General features: G+C 44.0%; 6 protein-coding genes across 18 annotated transcripts; 2 read left to right on the top strand and 4 right to left on the bottom strand.

The window, feature by feature from the left end:
• Positions 1-93: 93 nt before the first annotated feature.
• mfap3l (microfibril associated protein 3 like) lies at positions 94-4405 on the bottom strand. Of its 3 annotated transcripts, none has more exons than XM_088293935.1 (3): positions 4239-4405; positions 2447-2827; positions 94-1540 (listed from the first exon to the last, which is right to left on the bottom strand). In XM_088293935.1, exons 2-3 carry the CDS (start codon positions 2706-2708, stop codon positions 696-698), a joined length of 1107 nt encoding a protein of 368 aa, XP_088150061.1. In that variant the 5' UTR covers positions 2709-2827; positions 4239-4405; the 3' UTR covers positions 94-695. The 3 variants fall into 3 exon arrangements, with proteins under 3 accessions (XP_088150061.1, XP_088150062.1, XP_088150063.1); XM_088293936.1 differs by lacking the exon at positions 4239-4405 and adding an exon at positions 4067-4215; XM_088293937.1 differs by lacking the exon at positions 4239-4405 and adding an exon at positions 3555-3967.
• An 874-nt stretch (positions 4406-5279) lies between these two features.
• aadat (aminoadipate aminotransferase) lies at positions 5280-10292 on the bottom strand. 3 transcript variants are annotated; one of them, XM_088293934.1, is made up of 14 exons: positions 10266-10287; positions 10115-10179; positions 9856-10024; positions 9017-9185; positions 8501-8633; positions 8362-8436; positions 8095-8289; positions 7530-7678; positions 7348-7444; positions 6562-6623; positions 6420-6484; positions 5947-6053; positions 5765-5866; positions 5280-5681 (listed from the first exon to the last, which is right to left on the bottom strand). In XM_088293934.1, exons 3-14 carry the CDS (start codon positions 9920-9922, stop codon positions 5640-5642), a joined length of 1263 nt encoding a protein of 420 aa, XP_088150060.1. In that variant the 5' UTR covers positions 9923-10024; positions 10115-10179; positions 10266-10287; the 3' UTR covers positions 5280-5639. The 3 variants fall into 3 exon arrangements, with proteins under 3 accessions (XP_088150060.1, XP_088150059.1, XP_088150058.1); XM_088293933.1 differs by having other exon boundaries at positions 10115-10292; XM_088293932.1 differs by lacking the exons at positions 10115-10179; positions 10266-10287 and having other exon boundaries at positions 9856-10099.
• Positions 10293-10341: 49 nt separating this feature from the next.
• ino80b (INO80 complex subunit B) lies at positions 10342-12504 on the top strand. Its single transcript, XM_088293938.1, has 5 exons — positions 10342-10651; positions 10759-10933; positions 10997-11187; positions 11635-11807; positions 11877-12504. The coding sequence occupies exons 1-5, from the start codon at positions 10612-10614 to the stop codon at positions 12378-12380; spliced, it is 1083 nt and encodes a 360-aa protein (XP_088150064.1). The 5' UTR covers positions 10342-10611; the 3' UTR covers positions 12381-12504.
• On the bottom strand, positions 12415-22573 carry intu (inturned planar cell polarity protein). Of its 8 annotated transcripts, none has more exons than XM_088293923.1 (18): positions 22433-22573; positions 21553-21689; positions 18876-19012; positions 18013-18407; positions 17830-17915; positions 17433-17636; positions 17212-17330; positions 16652-16741; positions 16343-16420; positions 16089-16263; positions 15797-15850; positions 15638-15700; positions 15379-15558; positions 14730-14822; positions 14403-14660; positions 13969-14066; positions 13698-13887; positions 12415-13387 (listed from the first exon to the last, which is right to left on the bottom strand). In XM_088293923.1, exons 3-18 carry the CDS (start codon positions 18896-18898, stop codon positions 12965-12967), a joined length of 2529 nt encoding a protein of 842 aa, XP_088150049.1. In that variant the 5' UTR covers positions 18899-19012; positions 21553-21689; positions 22433-22573; the 3' UTR covers positions 12415-12964. The 8 variants fall into 8 exon arrangements, with proteins under 8 accessions (XP_088150049.1, XP_088150057.1, XP_088150050.1 ...); XM_088293931.1 differs by lacking the exons at positions 21553-21689; positions 22433-22573 and having other exon boundaries at positions 12415-12605; positions 13070-13182; positions 13257-13387; positions 18876-19304; XM_088293924.1 differs by lacking the exon at positions 22433-22573 and having other exon boundaries at positions 21553-21869.
• On the top strand, positions 19527-22768 carry trmt10b (tRNA methyltransferase 10B). The gene is made up of 7 exons (XM_088293939.1): positions 19527-19858; positions 20162-20264; positions 20333-20466; positions 20709-20861; positions 21496-21574; positions 21646-21713; positions 22419-22768. The coding sequence occupies exons 1-7, from the start codon at positions 19706-19708 to the stop codon at positions 22668-22670; spliced, it is 942 nt and encodes a 313-aa protein (XP_088150065.1). The 5' UTR covers positions 19527-19705; the 3' UTR covers positions 22671-22768.
• On the bottom strand, positions 22696-24114 carry cxcl19 (chemokine (C-X-C motif) ligand 19). 2 transcript variants are annotated; one of them, XM_088293940.1, is made up of 3 exons: positions 23972-24114; positions 23437-23572; positions 22696-23027 (listed from the first exon to the last, which is right to left on the bottom strand). In XM_088293940.1, exons 1-3 carry the CDS (start codon positions 24021-24023, stop codon positions 22898-22900), a joined length of 318 nt encoding a protein of 105 aa, XP_088150066.1. In that variant the 5' UTR covers positions 24024-24114; the 3' UTR covers positions 22696-22897. The 2 variants fall into 2 exon arrangements, with proteins under 2 accessions (XP_088150066.1, XP_088150067.1); XM_088293941.1 differs by lacking the exon at positions 23972-24114 and adding an exon at positions 23713-23950.
• Positions 24115-24753: the final 639 nt, after the last annotated feature.

Raw genomic sequence — 24753 nt, 5'->3', positions numbered from 1 at the left:
AAATGTTTGTTAGACTGACAAGCAGGGTCATGTCATAGCTTTGGCTTTTTTATTATCATTCATTTCAACTTTATAAAATTCAGTTATTTTGAATTGTTTTTTTTTTTAGTTTTTGGAAAATACTCCGCTTTAGTTTAGTTTTTACTTTCAGTATTTTTTAATACAGTATTTGTCGAGTGCAAGACAAAAAAAAAAAGCTGACCAAGTATTGTGTAACAAAGTAAAATAAACTACAATTCTCCAAAGACTATTTTAGCATCCTTCTTTCATGTTTACGAACAGCAAGAGCAAAATCAACACATTAAAAATGAACCCCTAAAGTCCATTTGCCATATTAATTGACAAAAATGAAAACAAAGGACATTTTGTGGTTTCAGGTTGTTTTTTTTTTCATTAACGAGAATGGTTTTCAATTTTAGTTTTTTTTGTTAACTCGAAGAACCTCGGCGCCAAAGACAAAAGGCAATAACTTCAAACTTGCTCATTGCAAATGGAAAGAACGAATGATAGCCAGATTGCGGCATGAATTAAAACGAGACATTTCAGCACTCACTTGTGGAGGAAGTCAACATTTCTTTGCTGATGGGAGTTTACATTCAAGCGTGACAAGAAATGAAACGCTGGCATGTGATTGGTCAGTTGCTGGAACAGCCCGCCAAAGCTTTTTTTTTTTTTTTGAGGAGTCGTCTTCCGTATCACACGTGACTCTCGTAAAAAATCTGACAGGGCGCGGGGCTCTTGGCGGCGGACTCGTCGCTCGGACTCTCTTGCGCATGGTCGTCGAGGGGCGGAGCGGGTTCCGGTTCCAGTTGCGGGTGCACCGACACCTGGATGGCGATGTGCTGAGGCTGCTCCTGCACCGATGAGTTGTCGGAGTCGGCGGCGGGCGATTCGCTGCGCTCCAGCTGCCGGCCCCTCTCCCGCTCCCGCAGGAGGCTGAGCACGTCCCTGGGGCCGGGGCCGGGGCCGCCTGCGTCCCCTCCGCCGCCGCTGCCCGGCCGCCGGCCCTCGGGCGCCTGCCTGAGGAAGGTGTGCCTCATCTCCTCCACGCCCACCACCTCCAGGATCTCCTCCATGAAGGTGCGGCAGTTCATGATGAGCGGCGGCAGCGGGATGCTGCGCGCCAGCTCCTCGATGTAGCGCGCCAGCTCCATGGTCTTGAACTGCGTGACCTTGGCCAGCTCCAGCGTCTTGGTGGACGTGATGATGGGGATGCGCTTGGCGATCTCAAAGGCCTTCTGCAGCTTCTCGGCGCCCTCGGTGCGGAAGAACTCGTTGATGGCTTTCTCCGTCTTCTTGAGGTGGCTGCTCATCATGCACAGGCGCGTGACGTTGAGCGCCATGATGATGGTGAAGGTGACCAGGCACACCACCATGTAGTAGACGCCCATGTCGCCCTTGGTGAAGACCACGCGCAGCGTCACCGTGCAGTTGGAGGCGCCGTGCGCGTTGGACGCCACGCACGTGTATTTGCCGCGGTCGGCAAATTCGATGCTGGTGATGTTGAGGACGCCGTTCTCCAACAGCCACCACTTGCCACCTGTCCACACCAACGTTATTAGACACCAACGAAACCACCACAAGTGGAAAAACATTTTTTATCTAAACTACAATGCTTTGAAAGCACATCTCGGGTTTGTCCAGTCATCGCGGTTTAACCGAGTTACAGTTCAGTTTTTGAGTCTTGTGTTCCGATTCCCAGCGCATTTCATCAGCTCGGGAGATGGGCATATGGAACGATCCAATTTTAGGATGGAGGACAGAGGATAAAGAATTTCAAGAAGGACGGTAGGTGGTTTTCGCCCGTCTCTTTATTAGTCTTGAATCGAGTCAAGTACCACGTGTAAAGAATGAATTTGCACTCGGAGTAGAATGAAATGTGTCCTGGCTCTTTAAATGAAAGTTCAACTGAGAGAGAGCAAGCGAGAGAGAATGTGAGAGAGAGAATAAAGCATGAGCTGACAAGTTTAGTTTTTAAAAAAAGGGGTGTCGCACATAACTCAACATGATGAATAAAGTGCCGAGCAAACACGATTCACGCATGATCCCCTTTTAACATAAATCACGTTTCTTCGACTCCATTATTTTCTCTGCCATGAAGTGACGACTTCAAAATAAAAAAGAAACTGCCTTTCTCATGTCCAAATACGTCATCTTTGACAAAGTTGCATTTGAAATATGAGATGAACAGCGTGAGGGAGCGAATGCAACTCAAACGGGAGCCAAGTTGGACACGAAATGGACACTAAGCATGAATAGAAACCTCGTTTAAACGTGACCCACAAAGCGTCTTAATGAGAAGATGAAGAAGAATGTCATGCACGCGGAATAATGTTCTGTCCGGCATCTATTTCCTTGGAGAAATTGGGTTTTCTTTGCATTTCAAGGCCAGAAGGAGCCAAAGCCATTTAGCGGGAAATCAGAGTTTCGTGTGGGTTCGTCTTACCGCCACTGGCGTCCGTGTCGACGAGGTCGCCGTGAGAGTTGAACCACTTGATGCTGGGGAAGGGATCGCCGCTGACGTTGCAGTCAATCAGCACACAGCTTCCCTCGCGGGCGATCAGCTGGTTCGTAGCGGCGAGCACCGCCGGGACGGACCCGCCGACGCCATCCAACCCGTCGGTGCCACTTCCATCTCCCGAAGAGGCGGCGTGAAAGGCCGCCAGCCACACCACAAGCACAATCTCGAGTGTAGCGGCTGGCGACATGGCTTTTTTTTTTTTTTTTTTTGGGAAGGGACTGTCGGCGTGTCAGCAGGTCATTCCTCCGTCCGACGTTGCTGTGTTCCCTGACCGGTTATCTCGGTTGAGTGGAGGGCGACATCTCACTGAAAACAAGTTGTTAGAAATTTGCTTACAAATGAGCCAAGCCAAATCTTACAACGTATTGTTGCAATCGACATGACACACAGCAAGCAGTGTCCAGTGCAAGAAAAAAATAAAAACATCACAAAGTATTTTGTAATAAAAAACTAAAAACAATTCTCAAATGACTTATTGATCTTCCCTTGTTTGTAACTAAGGATTTACAGCAATACCAAATTGTATACATTAAAAATTAAGCCTGAAATTTCAATTCTGAGTCTCTGACATTGATTGCCAAAACACAAAAACTAATAACATTTTCTCTACATTTAGTTTTACAAACACATTTGTTTTAAATTAACATTTTTTTAAATTAACAATTTTATTTTGGGTTAATTTTGTTAACTATAATAATCTCAAAAACCTACAGGCTTGCAAACTAAAAGCGATGCTCGTGCACAAAATGTCCTCGCCAGAAGATTTTGGACACAATTGCAATTTGATACATTTTCAGAATGGCTCAGCCCAAACATTTATTGTGGAGGGTAACATTTCAAACATTTAGATATTTTTTAAGAGAATAAATCCTGGTTTAACAAAATAATTGTCGATGAATTTAGTTGTCGACTATTCAATTAACTGTTGCACTTTTTCTGTTTTGAAATGTGTCAAGTAAAAGTGAAGAGTCGTCATATATATATAAATACTCAAGTACAGATACCTGGGGAGTAAATGTACTTCGTTACTTACCACCGCTGACCGAGGCAAACGTTCCCAATTTCAGCGTCAACTAGTTAACTCTTTTGGATTTATAGCAAAAAATATATAATAATATTTTTTAAAAAGAAGAAAGGTGACATTTCTACTTTGGCTGACAAACGTTATGGTTGGAAACGACAAGTCGACGCTGGAGAAAAGCGGCACCGTTTTCTTCCTGACCTCGTTACGGAAAGAACAAACCGACCGACTACACAAAAAATGGATGACAATAAAACACGTCCGACTACACTCTCAGATTGCGGCGGTCAGGCACGCCGCCATGTTACTGCAGTTCGATATCATACGTGCTTATATAAATTGTATGAATTCAACTGTTGTGCCCCAACGAGTTTGGGATACGGCTATGAACTGGATTGTGGGTCTTTGTCACGGGACCCTTCGAAGCAAGTAGCCGCTCCGGCGTGCACATAAAACGGACGGAAATTGAACACATAGCTGGTCTGTCGCGACGACAAAACGAGAAACGTTTTTTTTTTTTTTACATGTTCTTTTCGGTCGCCTCTCCTCTTGTCTCGGAGAATGTCGCAGTGTGGTCGCCCTGAAAACAACGGAAATCCTCCACAGCACGTTGGTGGATTTGTCGAAAGCGCTGCGGTAACTTCGCGACGGCATTTCGCCTCCTTTTTGGAGGTATTTGTCGACTTTAGTACTCACATCAGGCCTCGTCAGCTGGGACAAGATGAGGCGACGATGCTCGAGTCCGGACCTGCAGTCAAGGGGGCCGCTATTTTCATGCTTCGAACTGCTTGGCCGCAGTGAGGCGCTGCCGACTAGCATCCGTTCGGTGCTCCTCATCACGCACGTCAACCGAAAGCCGAGCTTTTCCTGTTCAGAGTTCCAACATTTAAACTGGGCACACTTTCAGTTCGAGGCTCTGTGCTTTGAAGAACAGACTCGCCACTTCTCCTTTGAGTTTGAGCCACAGGAGTTGAATTTCCGAAAGATTCCAATCTTTACCAGACACTCAATATCATCAAACATGATTAGTTTGACTTCAAAGGGAAAAAATACAATTAAAACATTTTTCTTTTTTTCCCTCTCAAAAAAGTTCATGTGATATACAGCATACTTGTAAAAATCATCCTGGAAAAGACAGCATTTTGTCACCTCAAATATGTTTTCAAAAATGTGTGTGAATTTTTGAAGGCTGATAGTTGCACATAGTCCCTCAGGATTTTCTGATCAAACAATAGAATTTATGATTCCATCAATCAGAATACGTCGTCCAGGTCCTGAAGTGTGAGAGCAACCCCAAACTATCTCACAACCACCATCATGTTAACTGTTTGTTGGGATGATGTTCTTTTTCTGCAATGTTGTCATACATTTACACCAGATGCAAAAAGAGGCACACTTTCCCCCAAAATGTCCATAGAATATTCTTCCAAAAGGCACACCTGGTTCTCTTAAGGTAAGTTGTTGTAGTAAGAAGATTTTCGCATTCAGAAAATCGATTCAAAGGATTTCTTTCCGGTTCAGGTCACTGGCGAATTCCCTCTTGTCTCAACTAGCTACACAGTTACACTGCTCCTCCAAAATATTATCCTAGAATGTGTTTAAAAAGTTCCAAGATTTTAAAATAATACACACACACACCAGCACTGCAGTGAAAAAGTATTTGCATTCTCCTAATTAATTTTTTCTCCACTTTAAGAACATCAGACACATTTAAATATCAGACAAAGATAACTTGAGTTAAAATGACAATTTTTTTATGTGTATATATTATATGTCAAGTCAAATTTTTGGTTTTACTGTTTGTACTTTTTACTGTCTTCATTCAAAATTAGTTTTGTTCTTTGTTGTGTGATTTACTTTTCCTTCATGTGCAGCACTTTGTATACTTCATTTGCCTTAATCTTAGCATAAATCTATAAAAAGATCAAATGATGTATATCTGATGTCATTTTAAAACAGAAAAATGGATTGCTTGTGTTGAAAAAATATGAGATGAGGATCTTGCGTGAAAAAAAATAATCACATGAAATCTGAATTGCAATATTGAGGGGAAAAAAAACTGCATATGGATTCTTTTCTAAAATGGTTCATCCCAAATCACAAGGCCTCTTTGATGAGACTGGCGAGGCGTCTGAAGGCCTGTTGGCAGGGAAATGAAGAGATTCAGTGTTATACGTAACAAGTGTGTGTGTGTGTGTGTGTTTTAACATGCAAGCGCATACTTCGTCAATCTGTTCAGGCATGGACAGCGAAAACGCCGCTCTGACGTAAGAACACGGCTCGCCGCTGTTGATCATGAAGACATCTCCCGGGACGAGCAGCACCTTTTCAAAGCGGGACATTATGTCAAACACGTGCAGGAAGTGGCAAAGTTGCAAAACACGTGTCGCCACCCTCAACAGACCTCCTTCTCCAAAGCCTTCTCCACGATAAGCTGGCGGCTGTCACGGATGCCCGGCAGCTCCATCCACAGGAACATCCCTGCCGAGGGCGCGTGCCATTTGGCCAAACCTGAACATGTTCAACAAGAAACAAACAAAAAATGTCTTTTTTTTTTTTTTGCTTATGGGAAGCAGGAGATCGGTGACCACGTCTTGAAGTGTTTTTTTTTTCCTGTTCGTTCAAATCAGATTATGTCGTTAATATTTGTCAACTGTGGGCCTTTGACACTCTTTTTGAGATTAAGGGCAGGAGATATAAATTTGAAATGTTAGGTTACGTTACACTAGATGTAACGAGACACAAAGACCTGACAAAAAGTTCAACTTTTATCTCGTCAGTCCATCGACCGTTATATTAAAAAAAATTGTCCTTGGAATTATTCAGATGTTCACGTTCGGTGTTGGTTCTTTACGTTGCGATCTATGCAGAGTGTACCTGTGAGCCACTTGTGAGCCGAGCTAATCATGGCATCTCGCTGATTTCTGTAGAACTCGATCACTCTGTGGCAACAAGAAGAAAAAAAAAATCGATGGTTTCAAATAGTTGTCTTTGCCAAAAGCTTGCGGGGACGACATACCCGTCGATGTGCTGAAGAAAGCCGTCTTGGCCCCAGCTGTGCAACAGTTGCGACACCATGAGCTGCACAGGAAGAAAAAAAGCGTGAAGAAAAATTGGAAACATTTAGTTGGACTGTTTGTACATTCATTGTCATTGATATCGGAATTGACGTCTTGCTAGTGGCTTCTTGGACCTTCATCACTTTTAAAACGGACGACGTGATCGCGATTTCGATTTGGGCTTCTCACGATCATTAAACATGTTACAATCCAAATGATTTCCAAGTTGGAGTTTGCTGTAGAATTAAACACACTACAAAAAATACAAAGACAGAAATACACAAATTTGATTTTGGTACATTGCCAACTTGGTGCTAGCACTCAATGGGAAAAAAAAAACCTAGCAAAAATTAGCATTCGATATCGCAGGAGGCATTTACCTTCAAATAACGAATACTCACACAAAAACGACGAGTAGTAACGCATACAGACTGGGTATATATTCTTCCCAATCTGTGAAATAAATGAGTTGTATTAATAAACTTAACCACTTTTCTTCACTCTTTTATCTTCACGTAAGTGCGAAACACTGCCCCTAAAAGGCCAAAGCGTGCATAGCAGGGATTTATTTTTGTTGCAATTATTTGTATAATTCCATACACACAATGCGAGTGTGCTCCGATTGTGGCCTCTCATTTTTTGTTTCTTTTTGCAAAACTAAAAACACAAAGCTTGTTTATTTTGGTCACTATAATGGTGACCGGAACTTGGTGGGTGTGAGCGGGCGGGCACCAAAAAGGGCTCACCTGAGTGAAAGTGCTGGTGTGCATGGTGGAGGCCTGGATGTGCAGCGCCACGCGCTCCACCAGTGGCTTGGGCCCGGTCACAAAGCCGATCCGCAAGCTGAGACGGGCACACATTCAGTTCCAGTTGCGCAAAAAAGCGAGCGGGACGGCGGATAACGGCAAAGGATGAAGATTGGGATTACCCCGAAGACAGGATCTTGGAAAAGGAGTCGGTTCTGATGATGCGTCCGTCCACGTCCATGGAGAGGAAGGTGGGCGCCCAAGGCTTGTCAAACTGCAGGAAGTAGTAAGGGTCGTCCTCGATGATGAGCATGTCGTACAACCTCGCCAGCTGGGCACAGCCACAAAATAAAAACATTCGGACATGATCTTTTTTTTTTTTTAAATTAAAGTCCCGAGAGAGTGGATATTTTTATAGGCGTCCTCGCCACCATTCAATTGAATGCACGCCACGCGTCACGCAATGGCTTCCGTAAATTTTGCAGACTGACATCGCAAGGTTTGCTACTTCATCCACAAGTAGATATCAAATTATAAAATTAGTTCAGTATTGTTGACTCTCTGTGCTTAATCCATCTTTTTTTATTTCATCCTTTGTTCTCCATCCCAAAAACGTCCGTCTGTCCGTTCCATACTGTTGATTAATGCTCACTACAAGTATGAAGGAGTTCACCGTCATGAAGGATTATTCGCTATCCTGCATCGGTCAGCGTGCTTAGCGAGCAGATAACTAGACGAGAAGGCCACCTCGTAGACTTCCTTCTTCCTCTGCATGGTCATGGATGCCCCAGTGGGGTTCCCCCCGTTGGGAATGGTGTAAAGGACCTTGGGCCTGCGAACGTCTGACGGGTCCCAATGGGACAAGACCTCCTTGAGGGCCGCCGGTATCATGCCGTGCTGATCGCTGGCGACGTTGATGATGTTGCAACCCAGCGGCTGGAGCTGCAGACAAAAAAGTGGAGCTCGGATGAGATTTTGTCGCAAAGTCTCTTCGGGCGGGCGACGCGGTCTTACCGCCGCCAGCGTTCCGGGGTAGGTGGGCGAGTCCAGCAGGACGTTATCTCCTGGGCTGACCAGCATCTCGAACACCTGCCACGCAACGAGGAAGCTGAAACGGTGCCAGGAAGCGAGAAAAAAAAAAAGGACTACGTACTTTGCAGAGTCCCTCCTGGCTCCCTGTGGTCACACATAGGTCCATCTGTCCCTCTTCGGGACCGAAGGCAGCCGTCGGCGGGTCGTGGAGCCTTTTCTGGAGGTTCTTCATCCACGTTAGCAGCTCGGGGATTCTGCGTTGAGGTTACACATTTCTATGAGATGACATACAGGCAAGTGACACTGACCTCGAGTACGCAGCAAAACTCTGCATTCAGATAAAAATCTCTCACCTCACTTCACATCACACAGTAGAGCTGCCTCACTCATTAAGCATTCTCGCATTTAAAAAAAAAAAAAAAGATTGGAGAGAAAATTACTTATTGTCTTACACAAAAACAAAAAAGATATTTTGTGAAGTCTTGTTTTGGGATGGGAAAATTGTTGTTGTGTACCCAGCACATTATTTAAAAAAAATAACCCAACAAGGGAAAACAACAATATGAATTATTAAAAAAACAAAACAACATGTTTGAAGCCATCACGTGTCCCAATGTCAGAATTTGAAGCATGTTACCCGTTGGAAGCGGAGTACTGGAGGGCCCTTTTCATTGCCACCTGGTCGAAGGAGACCTCCGGCCCATTCTTGACCTTGATGACGGCCGACTCAAAAGGGAAGGTGTTGGGGTTGGGCGCCCCAGCAGCCAGTGAAATCAGCGACGGGGGTGAGCGCTGCTGCAGCTCGGCTTCAGACGCACAGCACACCGTGCGGCAAAGGCAAGTATATTATTTGGGCATCTGCAAAGTACTCACAGAGCTTCACTTTCATTTTGGGTTTGCATAATTTAAAAGGTCAATTAAATATTACAAGTACAAAAGTGGTTACTTTTTCATGTTAATCCTGACTGAATATTATACACTGCACATTTTATGGGCCTGATATCTTGTTTAAGTCATTCCTTGTATGAGAATTTAATCTAAAAATAATCAATGACTGATCATTTAAATCTCCAAATATGAACTCATTCACTACAATTGATGGAAATAGAAGCCAAAAAGTCCATTCATTTGACCTGGGTTGGCAGTGAATGAGTTTTAAATATTAAAAGCCCCCATATCAAGTGGGGGGGGACGAAATATATTGATTGATTTCATTTTTGCAATGTACAACTCCAGTCGCTCCCCATCCAACCTGACAGAGCGTGAGATGTGTTGTAAAGGTGAATTGGAGTTTTCTTTTTAATTCCTCAAGTCTCTTAGTATTCAAAAAGAATGTTTAATACCGTCAAGTATGAGGTGTTGAGTGTACCATTTTAATGGGGGGGCACCCGAATGTGAAAGGTGTGCTGTGAATATTTTCCAAATGCACTAAAAGTGCTTCATTTTGTTGTTGTTGTTTTTTTCGTGGACACTCACTCAGCATCCTGATGGGCGACGGCTTCCTTGCTGCACTGACAGCCGTGAGGAATCGAGCGTAATTCATGTTTCCCGCAGGCAGACTTCCTCTGCAAACCACTCACAGGTCACCCAGTCACGTGTTCTTATTAATTTGACCAGCCTTTTTGAAACCGCTACAACTTTACAACTGTTGTCATAAACAGAGATAGGAACTCTAATGAATGGCAAGCTCAGTCAGGAAAAGTCAATATTGTCGCATGAGTGTGACGTCACGCACCTGTGCGCTACCCAGACTCATCCATTGAATGGCTTCGAGTTCGTCGAGAACGTCGTAAATGTCAACTAAATCAACAGCAAATAAATCAAGCAAACGGGTCAAGATACGTTTGGAGAGGCAGGACAGCACTAGACATGTCTGCGATGCGTACAGTGCGAAGTTACCCCATAACCAAGCGTTGTTGATGCTGTACAGCCCACTGCCAGTAGAGGGCAATGAGTCTCGAAATTACAGCAAGAAATGTCCGGAAGTAGAAGCGGATGCGTACATTTCGTGTTATTAGCATTAGCTGGTAACAACAAATGTAACTTCTGGCTTTATCTCGCATTCTTCAACGTTGAATCCGCCGATTAGCGAACGTGATGTGGCCGCCCAACTTTCATGGTTACAAAAAATACAACTTGTCGGCACTCTGCGGTGTAAGTCAAATTGTTTATTTTTTTTTGAGTGCGTTTGCTTCCATATATTGAAGAGCTTCTGCCACTGTACTGCTTTCAATGGGGAAAAGGAAAGACGTGACTCATTCCAGATTTCTTTGTAAGTATCTACTTCCGTGATGAGAATATTGTGCAAATTTAGCGCATTTAAAATCTACAAGGCTCTAAAGAAGTTTTCGATAAAACTCCATCCGTTCTCACGTGTAGACGAAGGCGGCGTGGGGCCGCACGGCTTGCACAAGCACAAGCATAAAAAACACAAGAGGCACAAGAGGAAGCATCACGGCCTCCCTCAAGTTCCGGAGCCCGTCGTCGCCCCTCGTCCGCCCCCGCAGCTCCGACTCAAAATTAAGATGGGTGGACAGACGCTTGGGACAAAAAGGTGAGATGGCAACAAGGGACACTGAGCTTCACATCCATGTTCATGGCTGCTTTGACCCTCCAGTGTTCCTACTTTCACCGTGCACCCTGGTGTGGCTTGTCCTCCCTCACCACTGATGATTGTGGACGATGATGATGATGACGACGATGATGAGGACGACGACGACCACGACGATGATGAGGACGATGAGGAGGATGATGAGGATGAGGATGATGAGCCTTCTGTGCCCCTGGAGCAGTATCGGGCCTGGCTGGGTGAGAACAAGTATAGTGACCCTCACAGGGATGATTATGATAGTCAACAAATCACAGATTATTTTTGCGATGAGCCAACAAACAGGTATCATATGAAAATTGCATTTTATCGTGCTAGCAAGCAACTGCTCTTATGTCCATAAAGTTTCAGATTGATGCAGATGGACGGCAGTTTTAAGAAAGATGGAAAGGTTGTTGCATGTTTGGTTGAAGTTGTCAAAGATGATCTCCTACATTGGCATTTTTACACCAAACACGAAGCGGAGGACGGAAAAAATAAAGTAAAATAACTCTAAGGATGAACATTATTACAATTAGTTCTATTTCGTTGTATTGATTCTGGAAGGCGAATAGGTTTTGTTTCGGTGGTCAAACAGGACAATTTAAGTTGGCACTTTGACACCAAAATAACGTGTCCGTTTCAACTGTCTTGTCCGTCCGTGTCAGATGAAGACAGCAACATGGCCACATCTCCGCTACCTGACATGGACTCTGACTCCATGTTGGGAGTGCCTGTGGACGAGGAGGAGAGGTGGCTGGACGCTCTCGAGAAGGGTGAGCTCGATGACAACGGCGAGCTGAAGAAGGAGGTCGACGAGTCTTTGCTCACCGCCCGGCAGGTGAGTGGACGGGGGGGGGGGCAGTTTGTGCGGTCCACATTTTTGCTCACAGCACTTTGTGCTTTTCAGAAAGCACTACTCCACAAGCAGCAAATCCAGCCCCTCCTGGAGCTGCCCATGGGCTACAAGGAGAAGGAGATGACGGCCGAGATGATGCAGAAGCGGGAAGAGCGTGCTCGGAAGCGACGCTTACAGGCAGCCAAGAAGGCGGAGGAGAACAAGAACCAGACTATTGAGAGACTCACCAAGACCAGCAAAGCCAAGATCAAAAGCGCGCGAGAGAAGAAGTCCAAGCAGAGCCAGAGTCCCATCATCCGCTACAACGACTCGGCCAGAGGCGTGACCATCTCCTATCCGGCGGGCGTCCCCGCTCCCGACGCCGCGCCGCCCCCTGCGCCTCCTCTGGTCCCCGTGAACTGCGGGGTGAGCGGCTGCTCCAACCGCAAGAAATACAGCTGCTCCAAAACGGGCGTCCCTCTGTGCAGTTTGCAGTGCTACAAGAGGAATATGCAGTTAGCGGACAGGACTTTCTCTCACTGTCAAGACATGGACAACCGGATAACGTCACTTTGAGAGAAGAACAGTTTTCCACATAAAAGGCAACATGTGCTTGCTTCAGGCTCTTTTATTTGTCAGTCCCAGTTGAAGTTTACTGGAAAACGAACACAATTAAACCTTATACATTTAAAGACCAAAATGTTCACTGCTATCCCGTCCCCGGTCGGTGCTTTTTTTTCTTCTAAGTCCATCCAGAGTTCTTGCATTCAAGGTTTTTCCTTGCGTCAGCCGAGGTTATAACTACAATTAAAGAAACATAGTCATTAACAAAATACAATAAAAAATGCTTAAAAAAAACTATAAACAAACTACTGACTAGAATAACAATAACAAAATATATTTATAGTGTATATTTGTTTTTTCTTCATATCATACATGAGCTTTCGGGGGTCATTTTAATATATTTTGCTATTGTGCAACCATAAAGACGAATGGGTAAAATAGTCATTTGCGAAAAGAAGTTAACTTTATCACACAATACTAAATGACCTTTTTTTTTTTTTCTTGGACTCGATAAATATTCCATAAATTAAAAGTAATAAAAAATAACAAAAGCTATACTAAAACAAAGCCAAAACTGCCCTAAAAACAAATTCAAACTAACTGAATACAAAAAAACAAAAGTCAAAAACGTCATAACCGGCGTCATCACGACATCCAGTTTCAGCGAGGAAAAAAAAAAAGTCTTTTGGTCCAGTGATTACATCAAGTAGCCAAGCCGAAGGAGAGTCTGAAGGCCGTCTCCACAGGAAGCTCCGGTACAGAGTCGTGAAAACACACGTAGAACTCTTGAGGAACGGGCTCCAGCAATAATCGCCTGGAAGATGGAAAGAAAGTAGCACAAGATCCAAATGTGAGCTCAGCTGTGGGCTTGTATGATGCGTTTTGTACCCAATGACCCAGTATGTCAGACTGGGAGCAGGTTTCCTCTGGTCCGTCCAGTTTTCAGGCGCACACTGAAACAGGACGCCGTGTTCTTTGACTGGGCCCAAACCTTGACGCCTCTCTGCTGCCCCCTGGCCCTGAAGGGGGGGTAAGGTAACGCAAGATGATTAAAAAAAAAAAAAAAAAGTAAGTGGTTTTTCCCCCCAATGCTTTATATTAGGCGTGGGCAAACTACGGCCCGGGGGCCACATGCGGCCCGCTAAATGCTTTAATCCGGCCCGCCGAATTTGGAAAAAAATTAAATGAATAAACCTTGTTTTATTTTCTAAAGATTGTGGTGTGTCAAAGACAAATATTTTGTTGTAATGCTTTTGTTCATTCTCATTTAAAATGAAAATGTATTTAATTAAAAAAAACACTTTGATCGCTTATTGATTTTAGGCTTACTTGTACCAGCATGTGCTCTCGGAACATCGCCCGAATAGACAGGCAGCAGTGGTAGAAGTTGCGAATCAGCGACGGGTGAACGAATCCGCCGTGCTGAGCCTCCTCCGATCGCGTGGGCGCGATAAAGATTCCCTGGACTGTTTCCATGAGCACGTAGTGGAACAAGATGCTCTCAGCACCGACGCTTAACCTGTCGCACACAGAATCAAGACGAGACAGCTCAGCTCAGCTCGGGCTGTGAACGTTTGCAAGAAAATGTGAGGACACAAACTTGGTGGTGTTGGTCATCTCGTCCGTGTCCCTCCTACTCAGAGACTTCCTGAGGGTGCCCAGGTGGAACGAGTTTGAGGGCTTCATCCATTGGACCTGATGCAAACAAGTGCAACAAGCAAAGATAATGAGCCTCATGGGAAGGTTATTAGTTTGCTTTTTTTGGCCCATGAACATTTATAACAAAAAAGATGCAACACTTGACTGTTTAACAATACTTTGTCCATTACTACTTGTTTAACTTTAACAGACAAAAATCTGCAGATTTTTTTCTAATTAAAATTTTTTGGGGTGGGGGGATTGAATGTCATTAATTTTGTCTTAAATGAAGAAAAATCAGATTTTTGCTGATTAAAAAAAAAACAAAAAAAACATGATAATATTTGCTGAATAATCGCTCAGATCCCAATTCCAACACTTTGACGCAGTCGTTACCTTGAAGATGCCTCCACTCGCATCAGGCGAATCTTGACGCCCAACGAGGATCTTCGCTGGAGAACCTGACCCAGTGTCCGTGTGTCCCTCAGCACCCCAGTCCCGGGCCTTCTCCCCACTCAGGCCGTCCAGGCGGGCTTGGGTCACGCCATCTGGCAGGAACCAGTCGGCACTGAACAGGCGTGGCGCGGCGGGGGCGCTCAGACGTTCTTCGATGGCCTCCTCCAGCGCCTCCAATCGTAGCAGCGTGGCCTTCACCTAAGGCGGTGGCGTGGTCAGCGTTGTGCTTCAAATCCACAAAACATCATGTTGCTGCAAGCGCTGCACCTGATCCACATAAACGCAGTCGGGTCCCGGAGTTGCATCGGAATGCGCCGCGTAGCCGCCAGCCTCCAGCAGCACACACTGCAGCCAGCTCCTCTATCAGGAGACACACACACACACACACACATTTGCGTCAAATTTGCCATCAGTAAAGAACCCAGATGTCATTTGTTTACCCTGAAATTAGTATTAGTTTTTGTCTTAGTTTTTTTTATTTTATTTATTTTTTAAATATAATTTATGTATTTATTTATTTATTTATTTATTTTTTAAATATAATTTATGTATTTATTTATTTATGTATTGAGTATTTGTCAAGTGCAAGTTTAAAAAAAGTCCATTAAATATGGTGTAATAAAGCAAACTAAACTACGTAGTCCAATTCTGAAATGCTTGTTTGACCTTCCTTCTTCTTCTTCAGCAATACGGAAAAAAAAAAATGAACCCCAAAAGCTCTCTTCTGCTATTAATTGACAAAGACAAGAATGAAGGATATTTGGCCATTGTTATTGTAGGATGTAGTTTCCATATTTTCTTTAATTTGATTTATTTCATGAACTTGAATAACTTTGATTCTGATTCATTACCATGCACATGGTGGCACGTGAAAATTGGTCCAACCGAGTTTGCATGCTTTTACTTTTGTACTAACCTGGCCCACAATGAGGAGGAAGTGGCGTCGTGGAAAGGAATCCTGAAGAAAGACCTCCCGCCAGATGATTAGCTGGCCCACCCGCCGTCGAGGCGCCACGGGCAGCAGGCAGTAGTGCTGCACGTACAGACACACGTCCAGCAGGTTCTCTTTGGGAAGATGGTTGGCGATCAGGTAGGACTGTTGGCGACAAGCCCAAGCGTTCGGACTTCTTGGCCACTTTGAAGGGAACAACTAAACGACGGATCCTTCGACTTACCTTGTAGAAGAGACAAGAGCCAAGGATCCCGTAGAGTCGCCGCAGACAAAAGAAATCCTCGGACTGACAGATAAAAAATTAAAAAAAAAAAAAAAAAAAAAAAAAAGGTCTTCAAGTGGCGATTTGTGCGAGACAACCAGAAAATGTACCACAGCTCACCATTTCTCCAAAATCTGAAGCCTCAAGGTCAGTGAGGATGGAATCCACGTCCGTCTGTGAAGACACAGCAAAATATTATTTTTTGATAAAAAGACCTTTAAAAAAAAAAAAAAAGTGTCGGCCGTAAAGGCTATGCCCATGACGGAGGTGGGTTTTCTGTATTACATTTTTATACAACGCAGTTTTTTTCTTTATTAAAGGCATTTAATAAAAAGCTTGTGGTGTTTTTTTTGGCGCTTCGTCAGTCGAAAGGCATTCAAATTCATTTTAATGTCGAAAAGCGATCACTCACTTTGACTTGCACAGGCAGCGTGAGCCACCGCACAGCCGGCAGCCCGTCCAGAAATATGCTCCCGGAGGTGTCACTGGGCGGCGCTAAGGGCGAGTCTGACGGCTGGATGAGCCGCAGGAAGAACAAGTGGAAGAACTGGTCCAGCTGCAGCGTGTGCTCAGTCCCGCTGAAGGCCCTGAGGAGGCACGGCGATAAAACGCACGACTGAGAGACGAGACGCGTCAACCGCTTGTCGCTGTGCACGTGCAACCCACCTGTCCAAGGATCCGTACATCACTCGCAACGTCCGCACGACATCGCCCACCAGCGACTGCAGGCACAGCAACGGAACCCTGAGAGGAAATTTGAAAATCTTCATACCATAAGATGCTTATCCCCAGAACACCCACCAGGAATTCGGAGTAATTTTTGAAATAGAAAGCGATTGCGATTTCCCATCCCACCCTTAATATTGCGATTGAATGTGAGATTTTTTTTTTGAACAAACACAAGCAATAAATGAGCAAAATGAATTTGCTAAATTGTTCAGCCCTATCCGGAACCCTCTTGCAGCGGCCGCTTACCTCTCAGCAGGAAGTCCAAGCACCAGCAGGGCGTCGCCTTCCTTCCAGTAGCCCACGTGCAGCAGATGCTTGTCCAGCAGCAGAGTTGAACTAAAGCGGCAAGAGGGAGTTGAATGACCCGTCAAAAGGTGCTAGAGAGCTAAATCAGACCATTACTAAGAGATCAGAACAGTTCAATAAAGAAAAAGCGATTTTAAAATTATGCTTAAAAAAAAAAAGAAAATCTCTGAAATGGTTCAAGTCGTGAATACGTTAAAGAAATTATTATTACATTTCATTCAATTAAAATCTTTAGGTTTGCAGACTCAGGTAAATTAGCGGAGCCCAGAGTTGAAAGTAAACATGATGGAGCAGCATGGAGCTGTTATGCTGCAGGCAAGTAGAAAAAGTTGCCAACAGAAGACAAGTCTGTAAAAATGCTTTTAAATCCAGGTTAAAATCTTTTTTATTAATTTACTTTGCTCTTATATGACTTTCAATTTTTAAAAATGTGTAGCACATTGAGTGTGTAACACGCTATGGAAATAAAGTTAACGAGGTTTGCCTGTTGCCTTCGGTACCTGACAATGCGACCTCCTGTGACGCTGTCCAGCATGTCACACAGGGTCAAAAAGATTCCTCTCGCGCCTTTGAGCCGGGCGGCCGCCTCTGACGCCGGGTATTGGTACAAGATCTCCTCCTGCGCACACCAGACCGCAGACAGATGTTTTTTTTTTTTTGTTTTGTTTTTTTACAAACATGCCGGCAAAACGTACGGCTCCGGAAGTACTTCCAGACGGACCTCGTCCTGCGGCGACTTGGCATCCATTTTAAGTGACAGGTACATGAGCGAATATGGGTCCAGGCAGGTGGACATCTGCCTTTGGGACGCGTCCTCCCCAAGCAGCAGACGCACCGGTGGACTGACAGGCTCGGAGGCCGCGGCCACACAACCCGGTCCGGCGGTGCTACGTGTATTTGTGGGTGTTGCCAAAGTCAGCTTCACCTGAAGGAGGCGGAGATAGTTTTCAACCAACACTATACAAACAGAAAATGAAACATGAAAAACAATAGGTCTGAGACGGATGCTCGGGTTAGGTGGTAATGAAACCTTTCTTTTGGAAAGGTGAGGATGTTGAGGGAGAAAGTATGAATTCTAAGAGGGAGAAAAGTGGTCGATGATGAACCTGGCGTCACACCTGACTTGGTCCGCCAATGCTCGCCAGAACTTGCTGGATGTTCTGAGCGCTCACGTTCACGTCGTCCACAGCAACAAGAACATCACCTACAGGGCACACCAAAGTCAACGGCTTTACTTTACGCGTTACTTCCAAACGCGTGACCGGCATCATTGATGGCAACAGTGCACATTTTCACCTCACCAATTAGGATACGGCCGCACTTGCTGGCAGGGCTTCCAGGAGTTAGCCCGTCCACTGTCAGTCTTCCCTCCCATCCAAGCGAGGCGTCATCCGGCTGACATTGCCGACACACCACTCCCAGCAAACCCTCGAGCAGAGGGAGCGCACCCGAGCCGCTGAGATGTTTCGGGTTGAGGTAGACGAACACGGTTTTGAGCTGCGTCTTGCAGACGTGTACCGATGGTATAGAGTCCTCCAAAGCGCCTCCTTGACAGCAGGATTCATGCGGTTTTCTCTCTGAGATCCAAGTTCGCATGTTTTGGGTGGCCGCTCCCTCCTCTTCTCCCTCGCTCAGCTCCAAATAGAAGAGCTCGCCATTTTTCTGGACGTTGTCCAGCCATTCGTGTGGCGGGTCACTAGAACAACACAAGTTAGTTTACACTTGGGAAAATTGATAATGAACGACATCTGCCCAACATCACTATGCTTCTGAACAGACATAAAAAAAAGAAAAAAGAAATCGTAAAAGTAAACGATTTCCCACATTTTGAATTGTGCCATATTATGGATTACTTGGAATTTAAGGTTTCAGACATTATTAATATCATTTGTTCCTGTGCAAATATCATGTTAATTGTACCAAATGGAAACACAATGAGCCCTCCATCTGCAGATTTATTAATGACATTAAAATATTTTGCCCATGCCTTAGAAAATGGAAAATGCAACAATGTGACATAAAAATAAAGATATATTGTACTTAATTGTCCTATCATGTCTATGTTCCATTTTAAATGCCCCTTAATTGAAACTTTTTCTTTTTTTTTTGCAAGAATCCCCGTTTTGATTTGCATTCTGAAAGAATTTGTTTACTTGCTTCTTACTTGCTTGATGGCGTAGCCGGCATGTTGTCCCGGCGACGTCGGAACAGTCATTAAAACAAAAGGCCACAGCCACCCGACATGTCGGAAGCACTTCCTCCAAGTTTCGCGTCCGAGGTGCACAGACGCCTAAAGTCTCTCTTTTGGCAGAGGAAAAACTCAAGAACTTAGACTCCTTTGGAATGATCCAGTCTCGCGTTGAACATAACACGACACTGTCGCGTTTTATGGCGTCATCGTATTGGCATGCATGAATATGACTGACAACATAATAATCAGCACAAAATTCCCTGAAATGTCCTTATTATTCTCCTCGTAATACAATATAAATGAAGTAGCCGTGGAAACACTGGCAGTTGATCTGAACTTCCCGTTTAGTGTTGACACAAAATTCACTCTCACCAGCTTCCTGTACACCAGATTTAGCTTCCGACAAGGAACATTAGTCATCACAAATGGGAGGCCATATTTTCGTCACATTTTTTTTAACTACTAAAATATAATACTAGCCTGTATGCAAAAAATACATCCCTGAATAAATAAAATCATTGAAATCACTCCTGAAATTATAGCTAAAGAGCTTTTTAAAAAGTACAGTCGAATTCTGATTCCATTGGTCTGGCTAGCTGATACCCGATTGGCTGAAGCCACGTGCGTGGCTGTGACATCACACACGCGCGACAATCACGTTTTCCAAGTTCCCAGTGTTATTATTTGGCTTGTGTTCCTTCGCTTTGTTTTTATTTTGGTCAGCTGTCAAGATCGATAAACAGCACTCCTAATATTTATGCAAATTATATACCAATGGTTGATTATCAATTTAGTACGCGAACATGACAGAGATTGCATCAGAGTCGAGTGAAGAGCAGACAAATGGAGTTTGGGAGATGATGGCGCTGCTTCACATCGACGTGTTGGAGGAGGAGGAGAATGTGGCGCAGAATGTGCGACAGGAAACACTCAAGCGAGAAGAGGCTACCCTTTCAGTAAGTTTTACACCAGTGGCGGCAAAAAAGGGGTCACCACATCAATTTTATTCTTCCTACTCGCAGATTTGCCACTGCTTCAAGGCAAGAGTTAATGCAGAAGATTAAATGCATATCAGTTATTTGAACCTTTGATTAATCAATAATTACACTTTACATTGCAAGATCCAATTTTAATTTATGTGCAATCCATCTTAAATGGAATGAATTTGATTGCTAAACATAGAGACCAAATAATTCCACTCTTTCGCTGCTGCGGTGTTAGATATTGATCATAACAGCTTATGTGCTGTGTTACATCAGAAGAACGTGTTGAGGAAGCAGCGGCACTGGGAGAGGACACTGGCTGCCAGGAAGAGCAAAAGAAAAGAGGAGAAACTGAGGAGGAAACTCAATCGGCGCTCGGGTAAAGACTACAGGAAAGAAAATGGCACATGTCCTCCTCTCTTAACAGTTTTTTGCGCGTATGAAAAGGTGAAGATGTGGAGCCCCCCCAGCACACCAAGCGAGTCACGAAGGCCATTACCAAAGAGCGTTTGACTGAGGCTCGCTTCAGTGGAATCAAAGTGTGCGTTGACCTCAGCATGAGCCACCGCATGTCTGACAAGGTGCGCACAGCTCTCGAAACCGAAACCTCTCACACATTTTGGGTCCAGGGACAGACATTTTTCTAACAACTGCCTCATAAGCCAAATGCCAATCAAGCGTGACTTATCTTGTGAAGGCAAATCATTTTTCTCTCCTCCAATTTACTGAATAAATTAAGGTCCCTCAAGTGTCCCTGGATGACAATTTGAGAACACCTGCTCAAGACTTTTTATTTGACACGGTTGCACGTGTTGTGCCGCAGGAACTTAGCCGGCTGGCGGCTCAGTTGCGGCGGCTCTATGGATCCAACAAAAGGGCGAGCAAACCCTTCCATTTGTTTCTGACCAGCTTTGGGGAGGACAGTCGCCTCTTGGCGGAGTGTGTGCGCATGAACGCCGGCTTTCTCAACTACGTGGTGAGTCGCCATTGCGGGCAAGAGTTCGAGGGTCAGTATTAATTAATAACCTCCAAATTTCAAGCAAGTCCCCAAGTGGGGACCCAATAGAGATGAATCTCTTTATTGTTGCTTACTTTTTTGTCATCTCAATTAAACGCGTAAGCGACGAGAACTTGAGTGCAAATGTGACTAGCTATCAGTTAGCTCAACTGAGAAATTAATCTTGCTTACATGTTGACCATATTTTGTTTTACAAAAAAAGCGGACACACGCCAGTAATGGTGCATTTTAGCGGTCATTAAAAAAAAAAAAAAAGCACTCAGTTGCCACACAAAACATCAGTCAAATTTAACACATCCAAATGGAAAAACAATTACAGCCCAACATTTTCTTGAATTTATAAAACTCCCACAGACGCCCTGACGGGGTGTAAAAAAAAAAAGTGGACATGTCCAGGCAAAACCGAACATTTGGTCACCCTAATAGTGACGGATGAAATTCGATGTTCTAGTAGTCTCTGTATTTTTTTTCTTTCTATCTTGTGGCATCCTAGTCGAATGTTTTGTAAGTTTTAACCAAGCAAGTCCAAAGCCCGAAAGTTGGTGATTTACAAGTTTGACTTCCGTCTGACAATTGCCATTTCTTCTCACAGCTGGAAAGAACAGAGCAAAGCTGCCAGGACATTTTCCCTCCAGAAAGCATCGTCTACCTCTCGCCTGACGCCCAAGAAGGTTGTTGAGGCGGAAAGTCACCCCGGAGACGCACGAGACAGCCACACTCAGACTTCCATGTGTCCTTTCAGCTTTGGAGCGAGTGGACCACGACGCGGTGTACGTCCTCGGAGGACTTGTGGACGAAAGCGTGCAAAAGGTTGACAAAGTCAATTTCAAGTTTATATATTGTAGCCCTTTTCGAACAATCGCAACTGAAAAAGTGTTGTACTTTTATTTTACAAAGGTTATGAGTTTGGATTTTTCATTAGCTTTAGTTTTGTTTGGACTTTTGTGTTTCAAATTCAGATAGTTTGAAACAACTTATTTTTAGTGGGCATTTCATGTGTTTTTACAGTACTTACAGTGGATATAAAAAGTCTACACACCCCTGTCCAAATGCCAGATGTTTGTGACATAAAAAAACAAAAAAAACAAGACTAAAATAATTAATTTCATCCATTGTGACCTACAAACATGTAGACCTCAAATGACCTGAAACTGAAATGGAAACAAGTATGATGTGGTTGCAAAAGTCTGCACTCCTAGAACTGCCAATGTAGCTTTAAGTATTTATTAACCAAATTCTTGACTTTTTTGTAGATGTTTTTTTAAATGTAAAGCTGGACAAAAAAGTTGACCACAAGAATAAGTAAAAAAAAAAATCACAAAAATCTGGCATCATGTTATCATACTGCAAATCTATTCAATTAATTGTTCAATCAAATAATTGATATGATAATTAATACCCCCCCAAAAATAGATAAAAAAGTTAAAAAAAAATTAAACCAGTTAACATTTTTTTTTTCATTTCTAGTTTGCTTTTTTTTTTTTTTCTCATTTGTTTCCATTAAATTGCATGCAGACGCTGAGCCTCACCCGTGCCAAAGAAATGGGCGTCCGCGTGGCGAGGCTTCCGATCGACGAACACATGCAGAAGACGCAAGATCGCAATAACTTCCACTCCAAGATCCTGGCCATCAATCAAGTCTTTGACATCATGCTAGCCGTGTGCGACACGGGCAGCTGGACGCTCGCTCTGGACAAATGCTTCCCACGCGGGAAAGGTTACGCGGTCGCACCGCATGGCCGACACACGAGCAACAGTGAGAATTGACACAAATGAAGACATGTAAAAAGTGTTTTTCAGTTCCAACACTTAATATATTTTTTAATTCATGCACATCTGCTGCTTAATAAAAACTCCGAACAGAACATTTGCCTGTCTGAATTACAAGCTTTTTGGGTGAAATTTCAGGAATTTCACCCGAGAGCTAAACCTCCTGAACTTTTTTTTTTTTTTTTTTTATGAGTAGCCTAGTGAGTATATTCACAAGACAGCACTTATGCCCGACTCCGGGAACGTGCGGCGTCCCGCTGACGGAGCTTCTTCTCTAGGATAAAGTGAACCAGCTTCTTCACCCACAACGACTGAGGATCCAAGCAGACGAGCTCACCACTCACCAGGATCGCTCTGGTGAGAAAGATGGACAACATTCAAGTTCTCAACAACATTTTTTGGGGATGGGACAGAATATCAATACATTAGCTACAATATATATTGTTTTTGTACCCTTATATTATTGATTATAATTATTATTGATGATGTGATATCCCCCCCCCCCATTAACTCATTTACTGCCATTGACGGCTTAAGACGTCAAATATCTTTTCTTTTTTTTACGCGGCTGGCAGTGAATGAGCCGAGTAAAAAAAAAAAAAAAATGGATCTTTGACGTCTTTAGCCGTCAATGGTAGTAAATGAGTGAAATGTTTATACACAACTATGTCATCAATATAAGCTAAGCCTTGATTAGACTCTTGCGGAACTCTGCTGCTGTCAAACAAAGCGTTGGAGGGCAGAGGTGTGAAGAGTTGCTCACATGATCTCGGTCTGCGTGCAGTGCGGCCCCTTCGGCACCACCTTGATGCTCCGCAAGCTGTCCGGCGGGATGATCCTGGTCTCCGTCCGCAGGCAGCGGCAGTGTATGTTGTAGTCGCGGCTGATGGGTGGCATGCCTGGCGTGGGGAATCGACAGTACTTTGGAAAGAATCCCCTCAAAATTTTCCAACAAAAATTTTCAATACGGCTTTTTCCGTATTGGGATCGTTGGTGAGCTGGAGCCTTTCCCGGCTGATTTTTTGGGGGTAAGATGCACCTTGGATTGGTCGCCAGTCATTCACAGGGCACATCTTCACATAGATGAAATTGAAAAGGAAAAGCCGCAGAAGACGCGGAAAATAAGTTGAATCTGACCAAAGCCAGAGGAATTCTCCTTTGCTTCCTCTGGTCCGTGTTTCGTGTCGTACTGCACAGCGACAACTTTTCGCCTTTTAAATAAGCCGACTGACTGATTACAAGATTGAAGACACCTGTGATGCTAATGAGCACACAACTCGGAGAAGAAATTCTCTTACCGCCAACGACGGCCAGCAGGCTCCCAAAGGTGAGCAGGGCGCAGAGCTTCATGGCGTCGACTCCAAGATGTGTTGGACGTGCGCCTTCCCGCCGCGGTATTTAAGCGGCAACAAAAAAAGTCATGTGAATGACTCCTGTGAAGGGTTTTTTTGAGTGTGTGTGTGAAACATTTCACTATTTAAGGGGAGTTTACAATTTTCAAATAAGTAACTGCGTCAAATTTGTTAAAACAGTTGACTTGACCGTATTACACACAAATGGGCATCGTCAGTAATTTTCTGCCCATTCCGTCCCTCGTCGGCAACAGACAATCGGTGTCAAGGGCATAAGACAGGAAAAAAAAAATAAAAACCACAGACACACCCATGCCCATTGTGGTCATTTGAAATAAAATAAAAAAAGAAACATGTAATTATGTTTTGTGGCCTTGATAGGTAGACAACACTGCTTTTTTTATTTTTTTTTTTTTATTTGGCTGAGTCAGATGTGCTTGTGACGTGGTACCAGTAAGTCTGTTCTCTGTGCCGCTTGGTTGACTTTGACGGGGCTGAAAGACTGATAAGAACTCACAGTCGGACTAAAGCACGGACAAATACCCACGTCTGGTATTACATGAAAAATATGTTTATAAAAAAAAAAAAAGTGGTCTTTGCGCTCCATCCTGTCCGTCTTGTGCATAACAGGTCAGCGTGAAACCGCAGATAGAATTGATCAAGTACCATACATCATGTCTAGTGATAATGGATGTTCCCAAAAGTGATTTTTGTACTTCTACAATTGT

Source organism: Idiotropiscis lumnitzeri, chromosome 4 (assembly GCF_059441095.1).
Source record: "Idiotropiscis lumnitzeri isolate Australia: NSW breed Sydney's pygmy pipehorse chromosome 4, RoL_Ilum_1.0, whole genome shotgun sequence".
Lineage (NCBI taxonomy): Eukaryota > Metazoa > Chordata > Actinopteri > Syngnathiformes > Syngnathidae > Idiotropiscis > Idiotropiscis lumnitzeri.
This window is presented reverse-complemented; position numbering and strand designations above follow the sequence as displayed.

Coding starts and splice junctions, on each gene's coding strand:
- trmt10b (XM_088293939.1), top strand. CDS start 19,706: ATGACAGAGATTGCATCAGAGTCGAGTGAAGAGCAGACAAATGGAGTT. Junction 20,265..20,332: donor GAAACTCAATCGGCGCTCGG/GTAAAGACTACA, acceptor GCGTATGAAAAG/GTGAAGATGTGGAGCCCCCC. Junction 20,862..21,495: donor CCGGCTTTCTCAACTACGTG/GTGAGTCGCCAT, acceptor TTCTTCTCACAG/CTGGAAAGAACAGAGCAAAG.
- aadat (XM_088293933.1), bottom strand. CDS start 9,922: ATGAATTACGCTCGATTCCTCACGGCTGTCAGTGCAGCAAGGAAGCCG. Junction 8,437..8,500: donor GCCAGGAGGGACTCTGCAAA/GTACGTAGTCCT, acceptor GTTGCGTGGCAG/GTGTTCGAGATGCTGGTCAG. Junction 7,445..7,529: donor TCCAAGATCCTGTCTTCGGG/GTAATCCCAATC, acceptor TGCCCGTCTCAG/CTTGCGGATCGGCTTTGTGA.
- mfap3l (XM_088293935.1), bottom strand. CDS start 2,708: ATGTCGCCAGCCGCTACACTCGAGATTGTGCTTGTGGTGTGGCTGGCG. Junction 1,541..2,446: donor CGACACGGACGCCAGTGGCG/GTAAGACGAACC, acceptor TGGTGTGGACAG/GTGGCAAGTGGTGGCTGTTG.
- cxcl19 (XM_088293940.1), bottom strand. CDS start 24,023: ATGAAGCTCTGCGCCCTGCTCACCTTTGGGAGCCTGCTGGCCGTCGTT. Junction 23,573..23,971: donor CCTGCTGGCCGTCGTTGGCG/GTAAGAGAATTT, acceptor TCCCCACGCCAG/GCATGCCACCCATCAGCCGC. Junction 23,028..23,436: donor TGCACGCAGACCGAGATCAT/GTGAGCAACTCT, acceptor CTTTCTCACCAG/AGCGATCCTGGTGAGTGGTG.
- intu (XM_088293923.1), bottom strand. CDS start 18,898: ATGCCGGCTACGCCATCAAGCAA. Junction 17,637..17,829: donor GCATTGGCGGACCAAGTCAG/GTGTGACGCCAG, acceptor CGCCTCCTTCAG/GTGAAGCTGACTTTGGCAAC. Junction 13,888..13,968: donor GAGATGACCAACACCACCAA/GTTTGTGTCCTC, acceptor TGTGTGCGACAG/GTTAAGCGTCGGTGCTGAGA.
- ino80b (XM_088293938.1), top strand. CDS start 10,612: ATGGGGAAAAGGAAAGACGTGACTCATTCCAGATTTCTTT. Junction 10,652..10,758: donor GACTCATTCCAGATTTCTTT/GTAAGTATCTAC, acceptor TCTCACGTGTAG/ACGAAGGCGGCGTGGGGCCG. Junction 11,808..11,876: donor CTTTGCTCACCGCCCGGCAG/GTGAGTGGACGG, acceptor TGTGCTTTTCAG/AAAGCACTACTCCACAAGCA.